The 17,802-nt window shown below is 43.4% G+C and overlaps 1 protein-coding gene across 2 annotated transcripts in view; it reads left to right on the forward strand.

The window, feature by feature from the left end:
- Positions 1-17,802, forward strand: part of LOC117360784 (neurabin-1-like) — a 162,512-nt gene that overhangs the window by 40,506 nt on the left and 104,204 nt on the right. For both annotated transcript variants that reach the window (XM_033945129.1, XM_033945130.1), the window contains exons 5-6: positions 10,511-10,615; positions 17,445-17,571. In XM_033945129.1, the coding sequence (XP_033801020.1) occupies positions 10,511-10,615; positions 17,445-17,571 (232 nt within the window). The remainder of the gene's footprint in view (positions 1-10,510; positions 10,616-17,444; positions 17,572-17,802) is intronic.

The following is a 17,802-nucleotide window of genomic DNA, read 5'->3' on the forward strand; positions in this document are numbered from 1 at the left end:
AGTTATAATCATTCTGGCCAGCAGGTAGCAATATCTTTAAAAAATTGCTTTCCTTCTAAACTCAATGATTCTTGATTGTAATTTTTATTTTATTTTTTAAAAATTTAAAGAACAGTAGCTTCATTTGACTGAAATTGTCTATGGGCTCTGGAGGGTAGACTCCACTTTTTGTTAGTAAATATCTAACACCTTATACTTCCCCTCAAACTCTTGGGTCTCTTAATCATTATTGTCTGATTGTTCCTACTGTTAGAGAACTCTTTCTAGATTCAATTCGCAGCACAATGTTGTTAGTACAAGGACCTGAATTATGGAACCGACTTCTTTTTTTCCCCCCATTTAACAATCCTTTTATTTAGAAGTTGCTTAACTCATTACAGGGGGAATGGCATAAAAATTAAAAACAAAAAAATCCCTTCCACTTTTAAAGCTCTGCAAATGCTGACATGTACAATGAATAGCAAAAAAAAAACAAAAAAAAACCCCAGCCTGAAATGGCTTGTAATTTCTGTGGCCAGGTGGCTGACCTCCATCTTTACAGACTACAGCATTTGAACTTACTTCCTAATCGCCTCCGACTACAAACTTCACTTAACATTTTCAAAAGTGATCTTAAAACATTTTTAAGATGCTTACTCTTAGTATTTTTTTAAAACCCTCCCTCTTATATTTTAGAATTCAAAGTTTATTAGCTGGTGCATCTAGATCTCCCCTAATACATTATCCTTTCCCTTCTTTTCTTTTAAAATTGTAGTTCTATCCCTCATCCTTCTGTGTTTACGTCATGTCATTGTTCTTTTTTATAATTTCTACTTTTAATTATTAACTAGTAATTGTTGAAAAAGCACTACTAAGGAAATAGGTGGCAAATAAGTTGTCAAGATCTGAAGTAAATATTCAACATCATTAACTTCTTCTATGATGCCTGTGAACATGACACTTTGCTCACTCAAATATATAGATACATTTTATTTACCTGCAACAATGCTCCAATCTTTGTGCATGTGTACATACTGCCCTGTAATGGCAAAAGAAAAAACAAGTGCTTTCATTGTTGAGCTTTACTGTCGCCCTCCCGGTTCAGCATGTTTTGTTCCTAATTACTATTGTGTTGTAGCCTCTGTTTTCTTGATATGGTGCCGGCTGCTTTCTCAATAAAAATTATAAAAAAAAAAAAAAATAGGCACTTGCTTCATTACACGACAGAATATTGTACATGTTTAGTGTAACTTTAGTTTCCATTATGTGTGGAGGTGTAACACAAATCTTCATTTTTTGGAAAATATAGCAACATTCTTTCATGTTAATACAGTTTAATATATGTAAAACCAGTCTCAATCATCGTTGCTGTCCGGGATTTTTGAAATGCCTCGGATATTTCATAGCATCTCTTTAGTGCCTTGTCCATATTTATCAAGACAGATCTAGACATGATGGCAGCAGGAATTGGTGCATGTGTTCAGATAGGCTACGTCATTGTGCACGCATAGAGTGATATAAAAAAGCCGCCCCCCCTTACACACACAAAGATGCACACAATTTTTTCAATGTTATTACATGAATATAACACAAAATGGTTTGTGATCTTTAAACTAAATGTAATATTAGACAAAGGGAATCTGTATAAACACACATTCTGTTACATCTTCAAAGGAGTCCATACTTTAGGTGATAAATCCTCAGCGAACCAGCTTTACAGAAGTATGTCACTCACAGCTTTCAGTACCTCCCTCATTCCCAGTGGAGTGCCCCCTTCAGTTTTTCCTTCTGCAAGTGAACTGTGGACCCACAAACTACTAAGACTGAAATTTAAAAAAACCATTTCCGCCCCGTCTCCGTGAACTCGGTCCCCGCAAACTATCTGATTCCATCTGCACAAGCCGCAGTTATGATTTTACATTGAATGTATTTTATTAGAGTATAAAAAGAAACGATATTCTGTACAATTGTCATTTTATAAATACAAATATACAGAGCAAGGACCAACAAAACCCTCCTCCCCCCTCCCCTTCACATATATCCCCTCTACTATCAAGAAAACTGAACAAGCCAAGTTATTATAGAATGCTACACAGAAATATCATGCTAACAGTATACTGAAGTCACACATGACAGGAATAGTGTTAGGGGAGTGCCCCCTGGTCAGAGAGAGCCCTGGGCTTTGCAGTCCCCAGTTATGTCTCTAGCAGTTATGTTTCCTTCCTTTTTTTCCTTCTCCCTTCCCTCCTCCTCCTGTCCAGCAGTAACTCTCTTCCCTTCCTCCCCTCCCAGCAGCATCTCTCCTTCTCCTTCCCTCCAGGTCCAGTAGCAACTGTCCCTTTTTTCCCTTGTCCAGCAGCTTCCCAGACTCCTTTCCCTCCTCCCCTCCCAGCAGCATCTCTCCTTCTCCCTCTCCAGGTCTAATAGCAGCTGTCCTTTTTTCCCCTTGCCCAGCAGCTTCCCAGCCTCCAACAGTGGCTTTCTCCTCTCCCAGCAGCTCTCCTTACTTGCCAGCGCAGCGATTCAGGAAGGCAGCCTCGGGTCCTTTGTTGGGTCTCGCCGCCTCTGAGGAAAGAGGAAGTTGCATCATCAGAGACAGCCGCGACTCAGCAGAACCCCCAAGGCTGCCTTCCTGAATCGCTGCACTGGTAAGTAAGGAGAGCTGCTGAGAGGGGAGAAAGCCACTGTCGGAGGCTCCCCATGATCTCTCTGGCCCAGCGCGGACCAGCTGGAAATATCTTGATCTCACCGGCCCTGTGCGGACCGGCAGGAAATTGAAGTTAATCAATCTCGCCAGCCCTGCGCAAACCGGCAGAAATTTCCTGCGGACTGGCACCGGTCCACGGACCGGCGGTTGAAGAACAGTGCATTAGATGATCAATCACCAGCTGCAAACCGGCTTTGCAGAAGTGTGTCACTCACAGCTTTCAGCACCTCCCTCATTCCCAGTGGAGTGCAGTGCCCCCTTCAGTTTGTAACAAAGCAATCGATCACCACTGGAATAGAATACAAAGGAGAGGAACAGGAAACTACCCTACAGACGACATACATAGCTGTTCTGCTCTGTAACTTATAAAAAGAAAAATTTACACTGTCGGGTCACATTATTATGACCACTACCTACTTCTGATGTCAGGGACGCATAGCCAATGAACGAATGCATGTGTCGCGTGCAGACTTCGTGGGTATATAAGGCCAATATAGCAACCGTGGTTGTCATGGGGAAAAAGTGCAATTTATCAGACATTGAAAAAAAGGCATGATCATCGGCTACTGGGCCAAGGATAGCAGCATTTCAGAAATAGAAACATGATGGCAGATAAAGGCCAAATGGCCCATCCAGTCTGCCCCATCCACAGTATCCAGTATGGTTCACTATTGCTGCTATGTTATAAATTCTTGTCTCCCAGAGGAAGAGGTGGTGGAAACAGACTGTGTCTGAATTCAAGAGGGCCAGGGATAGGCACGTAGGATCTGCCATCATGTTTCTATGTTTCTAATACATGGTCAAGTCACATTATTATGACCACCTGCTATAAATGAGTAACGCCTCTAGCAGCAAGGATGGCAGTCAGATGCCATGGGAGTGACTTAACAAGATGGTGGTTGGTTGCTAGAGGTATCTGGAGCCATGCAGGCTACTGTGTGTCCGACACTTGCCAACAGGTGTATGTTGGTAGATCCAGTTGTTGAACATGTCAATCGAGGTGATCCCAAATATACGTGATTGAATTAAGGTCTGAGGAATTCGGAGGTCAGGGAAGTAGCTAGAATGTCTTGGTTGTGGTTTGCGAACCAATCGTGAACAATTCTGGTGGTATATGTCACACTATCCTGTTGAAAGAGCCCATCGGCAATAAGGAATACCATCAAAACGTACGGTTGTACTTGATCAGCAAGGATGGAGAGATATTCATATCAGTATACTGCTGTATGCAACAAGCACAATAATCAAAGAAACCAGAAGCTTAAGTCATTTACTTATACTGAATTTCATTATGCTTAGCCATCTGACTTAGCAGGAGAACTATTCTTAGTTCTGGAACTTAGCTATCCAAGGCAAAACGCAGGCAAATCAGACTCCTGTGAAGATTAACAGAAAGAAGATTACCAAGTAAGAACTTAATCTTTCATTCAATTTCATCTACACAGGAGTCCGTACATTAGGAGACGTTAAGCTAATGTCTAAGGTGGGACGGAAGAGCCTGCCTACAAGACTGAGGACCCAAAGGCAGCGTCCTCCCACATCTACTCAAAACCTTGTAAAGGTATTAAGAGTAGACCAAGCAGCTGCTCTACAAATCTCTGCAGGAGGAACTGCCCAAGACTCCACTAATGAAGATGCAACACTCCTGGATGAGTGTGCCTTAAGAGAAACCGGCAGTCGCTTGCCATAGGAGACATATGCCGACAAAATGTCCATGTGAATCCATCTGGTTATGGAAGCCTTGGATGCTGGTTTGCACCATCTGGACTACCTGGTTAGCACAAAACAGATGGTCTGAAAGATGAAAATCATTGGTCTTTTCCAGGTAGTGTAAAATCCTATCCTGTTGGTATAAAATCCTAGCCTGCTTAACAGAGCCTGTGTGTTGAAAAGCAGGCAGACGAACCTCTTGATGTGAAAATCAGAAGGAACAGTACGGAGAGCTACTTCAGCCTCCAAGATCCTGAAAAAGAGCTCTCAATTATGATATTCGTCTGAGATAATCACCACCAGGAACACCATCTTCACTATGAAATCCAAGATAGATGCCTCCTGCAGTGGCTCAAATGGAGCTTTAATGAGACCTTTTAGAACGTCAAGATTCCAGGATGGCTGCTGCCAGAAAAATTGTGCCAAAAAAGGCCCATGGGGACTTTTTAGTAAAAACATAAAACACTGAAATAAGGGTTTTGGAGGTGGGGGACCTGAACCTTGACCCCCAGAAACTCTCAAAAATGAAATTTTTTTTACCCTCCACCCCAATTTTTCCAAAGAAAATAATGGGGCTGTACTTACAGATCTGCAACGGTGTCTGCCTGTCAACTTTCCTTACAGCCTCAGAGAATGGAAAGGGCTTTCTACTTCAGAGCTTCAATGAAAAGGCTCCAAACCAGGAAATCTTTAGGCTGTCTATTGGACCGACCCAGACTGAGACCTCCACTCTCACGGAAACTCAGTGCACGGCGGGGTTAGGATAAATATGCAGCCAGCTCCCTGATACCCAAAGGGTTGTTATATATGGAGCCCAAAAACTGCTCAATCCTCTGAACATTTTAGAAGGTGAGCTGGCTCCCAGAGGAACAGACCCCAAGCCCTGAAAAGGCACACAGCAGGTTGGCTCCACAAGTTCACCCGAGGGCCCTGTGAGCTGCAGTTCGGCTCTGCAGAATCTGTGCCCTATCCAAGACAGAGAACCCCCAAATATGGGTCTTAAGGTATCAAAGCCAAAACAAAAAACAAACGAAAATAATAAAATCTAAACAGAGCAGATCAGAAACACCTCTGCACCGAGTTCACGGAGACGGGGCGGAAATGGTTTTTTAAAATTTCAGTCTTAGTAGTTTGTGGGTCCACAGTTCACTTGCAGAAGGAAAAACTGAAGGGAGCACTCCACTGGGAATGAGGGAGGTACTGAAAGCTGTGAGTGACATACTTCTGTAAAGCTGGTTCGCTGAGGATTTATCACCTAAAGTATGGACTCCTTTGAAGATGTAACAGAATGTGTGTTTATACAGATTCCCTTTGTCTAATATTACATTTAGTTTAAAGATCACAAATCATTTTGTGTTGTATTCATGTTATATTCATGTATAACACAAAATAATTATTTTATTTCTGCTGGTTCACGGGTGTAACAAGGTTGAAGAACACTGATCTAATGTACGGACTCCTATGAAAATGAACAGAAAAAAGATTATCCAAGTAAGAACCTAATCTTTCATTCTAATCTAATCTAATATTTGGTTTATATACCGGGTCATCTCCCAGTGGAGCTCGACTCAGTTCACATATAATTAAGACTAGAGTACATAGCAGAAAACATAGGAGAAGGAAGAACTAATTAAAAACTAAAGTACATAAGAAAAATAACTATAATATTATAATTTCGGTGAGGCTGTAGTTAAACCATTTAAAAATTGCAAGAACAACAAAGTTTTCAGGAATTTACAAAATAATTGCAGATGGCCTTAAAATGTGACGGACACTTTTTATTCCTGAACCTTCAGGTAATCAACCCCAAAATTATTTTAGAAAGCCTCAGTAGTATTCTTTTGCTCCTCCTCCAATTCCTCAGTTGTCTCTCTACAGGCAAGATGGTAGGAGCCTGTCTTTTCTGGTCATGGTTATTTTTCAGTTAAATTCAGTTTTGTTTACCTTTTGTGAGGCTTTTTTAATGCTACAGTGGATTTTTGGGACTTTTCTAGCTATGGGAGAGCACAGATTCTGTTGAGGTTCTGTTTCCAAGGGGTAGACTGTTCTCAGTGCTCCCATTTGGACAGACTACACTAACAGTTCAGGGGATCAGGAACTGATTCCATGGGAGCAAGGCTCACCCCAGGTTCTGACCACAGTGGGCGTGAGAGAAGGCTGAGCAGCTCTATGGCTGATTTTTCAAGGATCGAGGTCGACTACTTCCTCCCCTCCCCCACCATCTGCGTGTGCGAGGATCCGGTGGGGGTTAAGGTCTCCAATCTGTACGTTGGGGCCTGAGAGGCAGTCTGAAAAGACAAGCAGTCCGGATTCCAAGCTTGTTGAGGCAGAAGTTCTCCCTTTAAGCTGTCTGCAGCTTTAGCACAAGCAGCTCCCAGCACACAACATGGCACAGTGAGTAACAGGCTGACAGCCTGAAAAACAAAACTGTGTGTGTGTGGTGATGGTGGTGGGGGGTTTCTAAGGTTTGAGCCAGGGTTCCCCCAACTCTAAAATCCCCAAATCACTAATTTTTGACCCCAGTGTAGCACCCCCTGGCTATTTATGGCGCTAAAATTGCTGCCGTGGCAGCCATCTTGGATTTCCCAATTTGAAATTAAAAACCTCTATCTGCCTCAAAAAACCTGATATTCCTCAGAAACAGGTGTAATAGATTCCTCAGGCCAAGATACATTGGATTTATGCCGCATTTGCACTGGATGGCCATCCGAAGATTGTCGTTGTCCTACAATGCCACACAGCATGTGAGTTGGGGGGTGGGGGGGAAGGTGAAACTGCTGGCTAAGCCTCCTCTAGTCCCTTGGGAAGTGTTATTGCCCAGATAGTGCAAGGGCCAGGTGTAAAAGTCAGGTACTTCTGGTAAGCTGACTTTTCTGGTATCGCTCATAGTGGGACCTTATTTTCATAGTCTCTTATTTTATCTGAAAGGTCTTGCTGTTGCTTCTCCTAGTCCCTCACCCTGCTGTACCTGTATTTTTCTCAGATTTGTTCATGCAGTGCCGCAGTTCTGCCATCTCCTCTTGCATGGCCGAGATGTGCTGCAAAATCTCCTCCTTTACTCCATTGAATTTAAATTTGAGTTACAGTGCAAGATTTTACAATACAAGTTTTTATCCTAACGCGACACATACTAAGGATCTTGTAGCAATATACAATTCTTTAGCCTTCATCTCTTTAAACTTCTTGTTGAACTCAGAGTTCAATAATGATAAGCTTTTTACTCACTGTCCACTAAGTTTCATTCTTATCTGACATGCTCTTTGGCTCATAATCACACTGGGCACCATATTATCTTGCACCAAAATGCCGCCTTGGCCTCCTAAGTATGAGTACTTGAAAGTAAATCCACTGACCAGATACTGCCTTGGCACTAGCTCTTCTATCTTAGACCACCGGTTTTGGGATAGTAGATTTGCTAGTTTATGGCTCAGATTAGGGTTACCAGATGTCCAGGAAAACTCAGACATGTCCTCTTTTTAAATGACCGTCTGGGTGCCCAGACAGATTTTCAAAACTCGGCAGTTTGTCCAGGTTTTGGAAGGTCCCAAGCTCGGGGGTCATGCCTGGAGGGTCTCCGAGCATGCGCAGATGTGACACGATTTTGCACACATTGGCACATACTTGGAGGCTCTCCAGACACAGCATGGACTTGGGGAAGAAGAGACTAAGTTTATGTGGAGGCAGGGCTGGGGACAGAACAGGGCGAAGTCTCATCCTTTTTTTTTTTTTCTTCTTCCCCACAAAGTAATCTGGTAATCCTAGCTCAGATAGATGTGAAATGTAGCTTAATTCAGTCTAACTCAGTGAAGTTGCAGGATTAGGCTTCTGTCTGTGGCATGTTGTGCTTACTGTGGTATGAGGTGAGATCAAGGAAGTGAGGTATCCTTTGTCCATGGCATGCATCCAATGACTTCCTTGTATATGCTTATAATCCCTTATAGACTTAATAGCACATCAGTCAATTGTATGCCACAAAAATCAGGCTGAGCATGTTGGCAAGGTGGTGAAATAGCATCTTCCACAGTCACAACTTTGTCAACTCCAATTTGTCACTTATAACCGCAAAAGAAAAGGTGGGGAGGGGGAGGGCAAAGAGAAAAAAGTCAAGCCAAAAAGCACTTAATACAGCTCATTTCCTGGGTACCAAAACTATTCCTCAAAGGTGCACCCCATCTCCACCCACTTAATAAAAGTCTTTTTTTATAGGGGTGTATGTTACAGGGCAGTATTTAACCAGTCCTTATTTAAGGTCCTCTTTCTACCCCAAAGTATCAAGCGAGGCAGCTTACTCCCAGAATCTCGGCGGGCAAAGCTCTGTAGAAAGAAACCCCCCTCCCAACCTCAACACATACATAGCAGTTTCTGGCTTTAAACTTTTTAGCCAGCCTTATAGGGAATATGCTGTACAAAGTTCAAGACAGATTTTATTCCTTTTCTATTTACGGAAGTTATCCTTACAACCAAAGTCTTCAAAATATTGATTGTTTTTCTTTCTAGCAGTTTCACATCTTCCTTTGGATCTCCAGAGCACTACTATATTTCTGTGACATTTCAAAAGGTGCAACTAGAGCTGGACCCCACACCTCCCTCCTACAGTTTACAAACACAGTATCTGATAACCAGACACTCAGCACCCCAATGAGGTGCGGGAAAATAAGCAGCCCTTTTCTTTACTTCCATTACAAGAAAATACCTTGCTTAGGACATGCCCATTTCCTCAAAAGAGCCTCTCCTGCTTAAAACATGCTTTGAGGAGGAGGAACCACTCCATTTCCTCTTTTAAGCTGGTGTCCCTGTTTATGGGAACTCGGGGGTCATTTCCTGGAACTTCTGGGAAATAAGTAGCTGCTCAGGGATAGACTACACTGCTAAGTATTCTAGGGAAGCTCCTCCTTCTTCTCCCTCCCCCATTCACAGGTGATCTTTCCAGAGTTTTCTTCCTGACTTGAGACAGGACTGAGGGCCACATTCTCAAACTTTAACGTGGTCGCTAATTGGATGCCCAATATCTCCTGCCGTCAGCTGACACATTCCCCCAGTAGTGGGAGAGATGCCCAACTGACACCCCTCAACCCTCCTCAGCAGCGAGAGATGTCCATGCTCTCCCTCTCCCATGCAACACCCCGCCCCCATTCCTCTGACAATCTCTGCCCTCTCCCCCTTATCTTACTATCATATGGCTGGCCAGAGGGATACTTACTCCGGCTAGCTATCCAGCCTCTTCAAAATGGTGGGCCTTCCCTTACTGGGTGCATCTTGGGATGCACCGGGGAAGGGGCCTGAGGATCTGATTGGCCCAGGTTGTTAAAGCCCCTCCTATGGGTGGGGCCTTATGCATCTGGGCCAGTCAGAGCCTTAGGCCCCTCACCGGATGCATGGGCATATCTCCCTCTTTTGGGGGGGGGGGTGTCTTCTGCTGCTGACACAGTGTGTCGGTTGGTGGTAGGAGATATTAGGCATTTCTGCCACTTCCGAGGGGGTATTGGAGGTGTGTGGCAGTGGGAGAGATTGAGTATCTCCAATTGTTGGGTGGAGGGTTACTGTTTTTTTTGTGGGTTTTTTGTTGTTGTTGTGGGGTTTGTTTGTTTTTTTGGTTTTTTTTTTGCTGTTGCCAGCAATGGGCACATGCAAATTTAACAAGTCTTCGCTACTCTCAACCAACTTCTTTTGCATGAGCGTTTTTTGGAGAATGACTTGCTTTTTTAAAATCGCTACTATAATGGCTGCGGCAGCAGCCCATTGGTTTTTAATGTGACTTTTAGAGAATCTAGGCCTGAGACTTTTCCCTTCCCCTGACCGAGGATTTCTCTCTGTGGTTTGGGAGAAGGATATGTTGACCTGGAAGACTGCTTCTTAGGGTGATCCCTACTGACAAGAAAAGTTCTGGAATGGCCCTCACTGTCCCTATCACAGACCATAACATAACTCTCTCTCCCCCTACCCTTTGATATTTGATCTTTATCAGCTGTTATTTATTATGTTAATATGATATATAGAAAAATGTTTATTTTGTCCACTGAATTTTATTTTAATTAGGACGTTATATGTAGTTTCCTATGCATTTTATATGACAAATTGAGATATATTTCTGATTTTTACTGTCTTATTATACAGGATTCAAGTTAACGATCAAATTGTTGAAGTTGATGGCACAAGCTTAGTAGGTGTAACGCAATTCTTTGCAGCTACTGTACTTAAAAACACCAAGGGTACTGTCAGGTGGGTGTTTCATAACATTTTTGGATAATTCTTAGTTTGATCATAAAATGCTCTCCATATTAGTTATTATATAAATTAAAGTTTGTTGTATTGGGCCATTAATGAGCAGATAGCCTGTCATAAATGAGGGTAAAAAGAAATGGTGGTGTGACTGAACATATTTGAATGAGTTTCCAGAACAGTAATTATTAGGAGTCCTGTTGAATCCTTCCAGTAGAAGGAAATTTCATTAGGCAAGGTATAGTGCTTCATCGGTTCCCAAGATCTCTGAATCCGACAGCCTTAAAGCTGAAAAACGCCTCAAGGAAAAGGAAATTTTCCAGTGATGAGCAGTGGCAAAGTCCTTGACTGATCCTGTGTGTCTGCTCTCACCTAGCTATAGTAAGCTTTTGGCTTACTAGACATGTGCAGGAGTTCTGCCATCCATGGCTCTTCCCGCCATCCTGTCAATATTTTTTTCAGCTGCTCCTACGATCGCAGCTTTCTCCTCATTTTCTCACACACGTACAAACTATAACCAAAATTTCCTTAAAAAAAATAAAAAGGAAAAACAGAAGACAGAAAAAAAAGAATAGCCAGCATTTCTTTAAAAAATAAAGAGTGAGGGGGAGGTGGGGTGTCTCCACAGAGGACTTCCTCACTCTGGGGGAGAGAGGGGACACTGCAGAGGCATCAACCTCATAGACACTAAAGGCATTGCAGCAGCTGAAGCCACTCTCTTTAAGGGACTGCTGCACCCAGAGCCAACACTGCCTCATTACTGCTAGCATCGCTAAAGCAGCATAACTTTGCAATAGCAGACAACCGCTTCTCTCATTACCTCCCCCCAGGGCCCTGTTTTGGCACCACTGGGGGAGATGGAGAAGTGAACTGTCGCTCCCCGACAGTCTCAGAAGGAAGACAGGTGGTAGAATCTTCCTCTTCCATGTGGGGACATCAGCTGTCCTCCATGACAGCTGTTTGATGCACCACCCCTTCTCCACCGGCCAGTGTGGCACCAATGACCCAAGGTCTGCTATTTCCTCAGACCACTGGGAAGGTTCCTGCTGGCTTAACTTCAGCTTAACTTAAGCCTTGCAGACCTCTACCTATTCTAGAAAGCACCATCTGACAAAGAAAGATAAATCTTCTAAACTTATGGATGTCCCTCCCTCTCTTAACCCCTCAGTTCCTTTGCAGTGCTAGACAAAGTCATAACGCTCAGCACCTAAGGTCCCTATGGCAGCGGACTCTCCTGCCTAAACAACCTGCTCTGCACCTTCCTATACCTCATCTCACCTAAGAGTCTTCCTCAACACAGGCTCCACTACAATCTGCTTTAGCTTAACACAGGCTCCACTACAATCTTCTTTAGCCTTTTTTTTCAGTTATTGCAGTGTTTCATGCAGGACAGTGCTGCCCTGCTCCAAGTAGTCCTAGCACCTCAGTCACTCTCATGTCAGAGCCACCAGCTCTATTGTGGGCCAATGACTCTTCTCATCCTTCAGCGTCAGGATCTCTTCCTATTCAACCTGCAGATCCACTCCCAGATATCCAATAGGGACCCTGCCTTTCTATCTCCTCCTCACCCCTCAGTCTCTCCAGAGGTTTGATCTGACTTTGATAATGACATTGCACTAGAGTAAGTTCAACCTGTTCCTGTTCAGCTGTCCCTCTGTACTAACTGTTGTCTTTTCATATCCTAAGTTCCTTTAGAAGGTCTCCAGCTTCCTAAGCCTCACCCAGACCACCACACCAGTGAATTAAGCGAGATTTCCAATCCATCCTTCAATCCTGCCAGATGCAATGGAAATCATCACACTTCTGGTGCATCAGATCTTTCATGATCTCCAGATATCCAATTGGAAAAACCTCTTATCTATTTCCACAGCCTCTTAAGTGTCTGCAATTGAAATACAAGGTTCAGAAAGCCACGATTACAGCAGTTGCTGCACCCATCAGTGATATTTATCAGCTATTAAGAAAGCTAAGATGACTAGAAACCAATTTCATGTACTACTGCCTCCTGGATTCAGTAGGCTGAAAAGCATACCAAGGAGCCATGTTTTCTTTCAAGATCATAGCCCATCAACTTCAAATCCTGCATTACCAACACTCTTATCCTCCAGCAACTAGATGGTGCATCCCCAGATATGGTAGCCAATCTCCACATGACCCTTCAAGAATCCACCTATCACTTTAACAAAATAAGCTGATGCTTATGATATGATTTCTAGAACAGCAGCTGTAGCCATTGCAACCCATTGCACAGCATAGTTTAAAGTCTCTGATCTCAGGGATGACCTCCATGAATGTTTAGCTGATGCTCCCTCTCTGGGAGAGAGCCTATTTGGTGAAAAATTTAAGGATACAGTATCGCAGCTTAAAGAGGAATACATGGCTGTACATGAGCTATCTGCCCACCCTATGGATCAATCCTCACTGTATTGTAGAGCTCCGTCCTTCACCAATTATCACAGATCTATCAGCAATTCTTCCAGCGATACTACCCTAGATGGCGATTTGTCCCTTACAATAGACCCATCCTTCAACATGTTCAACCCTTTTCCTACTCTCGGAAGCAACACCCAAGAGAGCAGAAACAGATTTCTAGCACCTAGCTGCCTGCTCTCAAATCAAACCCTAGCTTTTGACAACTTAACAGTGGGAGACAGGCTCTGTCATTCCCTTCCCGCATGCAGGCCATCACAATGGAGAAATGGGCCCTGAATATCATCTCACAAAGCTATCAATTAAATTTTCTTTCAAGAGTCCTTGTTTCCCAGGTGCCTAAGCCATCGCATATGCCTAGCAGTGGAATTAACCCTTATTCAGAACAATGCCATGGAGAAATTGCCTAAATGGCAGAGGAACATGAAGTTTTACTTGGATTTCTTCTTTATTCCCAAGAAGATTCAGGGCCTTCATCCTATTCTAGATCTCCATTCGTTAAATGCCTGCCTCAAGTGAGAAAAGTTCAGAATGATCTCACTTCACACATCCTTCTCTCCTCATAACTGATGATTGGCTGGCTGCTCTAGATCTCAAGGACGCCTACATACACATCCCCATTTATCCCGACCACTGGCAGCTACTCTGTTTCAAATTCTTTGACCGCCACTACCAGTACACAGTATTACCTTTTGGTCTCTCTTTGGCACCACGAGTTTTCACAAAGTGCCTAGCAGTAGTAGCAGCACACCTATGCAATAAACAGCACTTTTTTTCTTTCCATACCTCGATGACTGGCTCCTTGTGGCTCATTCCAGAGGTCGTTTACTTCTCACTATCCAGGACACCCTATCGACCTTTTCAGTCCCTGGGATTTATCATCAGTTACGAAAATTAGTCTCTAATTCCTGCTCACTCACTCACTCACATTCATAGGAGTTCATGTAAACAACATCACAGTTTGTGCCTACCTTTGTGAGGAGAGGCAAAGGGCCAAAGCAAAGCTTTGCAATCTGATAAGAGAGTCATCCCACCTGTCTGGTTGGCATATTTTGAGCCTCCTAGACCACATGACAGCATTTCATGAGATCTTTACAGTGACATTTCAGGTTATACTAGAATGAACAAATACAGCCACTCTCACATCTGATTCTGCTTCCAGACTCAGTAAAACAATCCCTCCTCTGATAGATTGTCTCCTTCTCTTCAGGATGGCTGCCATTTCAGCCTGTACCACTTCATTTTACAGCCACAACAGACATTTTAAACACGGGCTGGGGGAGCCCATATGACCACCTCAGAACTCATGGTCATTGGGGTCCAAAGGAACTACAGTACACCTTCTTTTATGCTTTGTGAGCCTTCCACCCAAGGCTTTGCTGAAAGCACATCCTTGTACAGACGGACAACCAGGTCACGATGTTCCACGTCAACAAACAAGGAGGTTCCGGATCCTGGCACTTTGCTCTTTCCCTTCAGGCAGATCTACAGGCAGTGTACATTACAGGACAAACATGATAGCGGCCTCCCTCAGCCGCAAACTTGATCCTCACAAGTGGTCTCTTAATCCTATGATACTACTGAGACTGTTCTGACTATGGGGAGTTCAAGTCATGGACCTCTTTGCTTCGCACAACAACTTGAAATGCCCACAATTTTGTTCACTATGATCAGCCCATAAGGTCATCACGAGTGATGACTTCTCCAACTCTTGGATTGAAAATCTCTAGTATTGTTTTCCACCATTTCCACTCATCTCTAGGGTCCATCAAAAAATCATCAGGGGCTCTGACAATCTCAACCAGATTGCTCTTTGTTGGCCCAGACAAATCTGATAACCCTCTTCTTTTGGACCTTCTCGCTGCTCCATCAATTCCTCTTGAGACCCAACCATCTCTTCTCATGCAATAGAATGGTCAGGTTCTCCATCCCAACCTATCCAGTCTCAACATAACTGCATGGAAATTGAAAGGAGCATCCTTGCTATTATCCTAGTCCTTCCAGTCAGTAAAGACCATACTTCGGCAGCTAGATGATCCTCTACCAAAAAATCCTATCAATCTAAGTGGATACTTTTTCTCTGTTTGGTCAACTATACAGGGCCAGAACCCCCTAACATGTACAATTCCACATGTACTTACTTACCTCCTCTGCTTATCGGCCTGCAGGCTTCAAAATAAATTCAGTGTACTTCCACTTGTCTGTGATTTCTGCCTATCATTACCCAGTAGATGGCAAACCAATCTCTCAGCAACCTCTAGTGGCAAGATTTCTAAGAGGCCTCGCCAATCTCCAACCTCTCGTACCGCCTCAACATTGTCTTGGATTGACACATGGATGCACCCTTTGAATCACTAGACACCACTTCTCTCATGTACCTCACATGGAAGACAGCCTTTTTCACAGCCATCATATCGGCAAGATGAGTCGGCGAACTCTAAGCACTAGTCACCTATTATCCTTATACTCAATTCTTTCCTAACCATGTCTGTCAGCGCCTCCATACACTTGATTTCAGAACAGCACATCTTACCTTAGAGAAACAGTAGCGCTATGTTATACCAACCTTCTTTTCATCACCTATAATCCAGCCACTCCTGCCTCTAAAGAACCATCTCCATGAGAATTTATCATTACATTAAATTCTGCTATGCTAAGGCACATCAACTACATCCTACCGCCCCATGGCCCGGTACATCCTTACAGAATTGGCGAGCACAGATTGCAAGCAGCAGTTTTTTCAGTGCATAAGAACATAAGAATTGCTGCTGCTGGGTCAGACCAGTGGTCCATCGTGCCCAGCAGTCCGCTCACGTGGCGGCCCTTAGGTCATTTAGACCAGTGCTCTAAATGAGTCCAGCCTCACCTGCGTACGTTCCGGTTCAGCAGGAACTTGTCTAACTTTGTCTTGAATCCCTGGAGGGTGTTTTCCCCTATCATAGAACTCTGGAAGAGCGTTCCAGTTTTCCACCACTCTTTGGGTGAAGAAGAACTTCCTTACATTTGAACGGAATCTATCCCCTTTTAACTTTAGAGAGTGCCCTCTCGTTCTCCCTATCTTGGAGAGGGTAAATAACATGTCTTTATCTACTAAGTCTATTCCTTTCAGTAGCTTGAATGTTTCGATCATGTCCCCTTTCAGTCTCCTCTTTTCAAGGGAGAAGAGGCCCAGTTTCTCTAATCTCTCACTGTATGGTAACTCCTCCAGCCCCTTAACCATTTTAGTCGCTCTTCTCTGGACCTTTTCGAGTAGTACTGTGTCCTTCTTCATGTACGGCGACCAGTGCTGGATGCAGTACTCCAGGTGAGGGCGCCCCATGGCCCGGTACAGCGGCATGATAACCTTCTCTGATCTGTTCGTGATCCCCTTAATCATTCCTAGCATTCTGTTCGCCCTTTTCGTTGCCGCTGCGCATTGCGCGGACAGCTTCATTGACTTGTAGTAAATTTCTGATCAATTCTGCTCCAGGACATCTGGTCATCAGAACACACTTTTAAGCATTACTGTTTAAACCAGAGCACAGAAAAAGACATTCGTTTTGGTCAGTCTGTCCTACGCAGTCTATTGATCTATCCCCACCATCCTGATACAGATAGTAGCTAGGGATTCACAAACAAGTATGCCTGAATCTTCCCTGCTTGTCTCTGGAGAAAGTGAAGTTGCTTACCTGCAACGGGAGTTTTCCATAGACAGCAGGGGAATTCAGTCACACTTAACCCTCCGGCCTTCCCCGCTAGGATATTTATATTGTACAGCTAGAGACAGAACTGATGAGGTGGGAGAAGGAGCCACAGATGGTGAGAATCCCTGCACATGCCTAGTAAGCCAAAAGCTTACTATAGCTAAGGGAGAGCACCAACACACAGGATCAGTTTGAGGACTTCAACAAGTGTGGCTGCATTCTCCTGTTGCCTATGGTAGAAAACACTGTTACAGGTAAGCAATTTCGCTTTCTCAAAATTTGTGTCCAAAATATCTATGAAGTTGTGATATAGGAGGAAAGATTCACATTAGAAATGTTGGCTTTCTGTTGTCTTGAAAGAGGAATTTGAGTAAAGATTTTATAAAGTTTATTTTGTAATTCTGGATTGGCCTAATATACAGTATCTAAAGCACTTTGAGGGTAACTTTAGAAATCATTATTCTGCTAGTAACATGCTGAAATACATGTGTAAATGGGTTCTTATAAAAAATGCTTTCTAGTGTATATTATCAAATACACTGACCTGTCTGCATTCACAATCCAGGACCTTCTCAAGAGCAGATGTCTCCTCTGCCTGCGGAATAGGCTTGACTTCTGCTGCTAACATGAATTTTAGCTAAGTAGGTGCCTATGAGTCTTTACAAAATATTGCCTAGGTACAATTTATTTTTTGCTGTGTTTTGTTTTGTCTTTAGGTTTTTAATTGGACGTGAAAAACCAGGGGCACAAAGTGAAGTAGCACGATTAATCAGTGAAACTTTGGAACAAGAAAGATGTCAACAGTTATATGAACAGCACTATTCAGAGGGCAGTACAGGGCAGGTATGATGTAATGATTGTAAATAGGTTATAGGTCAGTTTTCTAAAAGAACTCATCTGAATAACATGACTTGCTATACAGAAGTGTTGCTGACCAGGATAATGCCTCTGAGTATTGTGCCGCTAGCGGTCACTTCCATCTCAGCTGGGCATGTACATGGTTAGCTCTCAAAATGAAACTCAAATTAAATCTCGGAGAGCAAAACTGCAAATCAGTTGTTGGAATTGCCAAAA

This window comes from Geotrypetes seraphini, chromosome 5 (genome assembly GCF_902459505.1).
Source record: "Geotrypetes seraphini chromosome 5, aGeoSer1.1, whole genome shotgun sequence".
Lineage (NCBI taxonomy): Eukaryota > Metazoa > Chordata > Amphibia > Gymnophiona > Dermophiidae > Geotrypetes > Geotrypetes seraphini.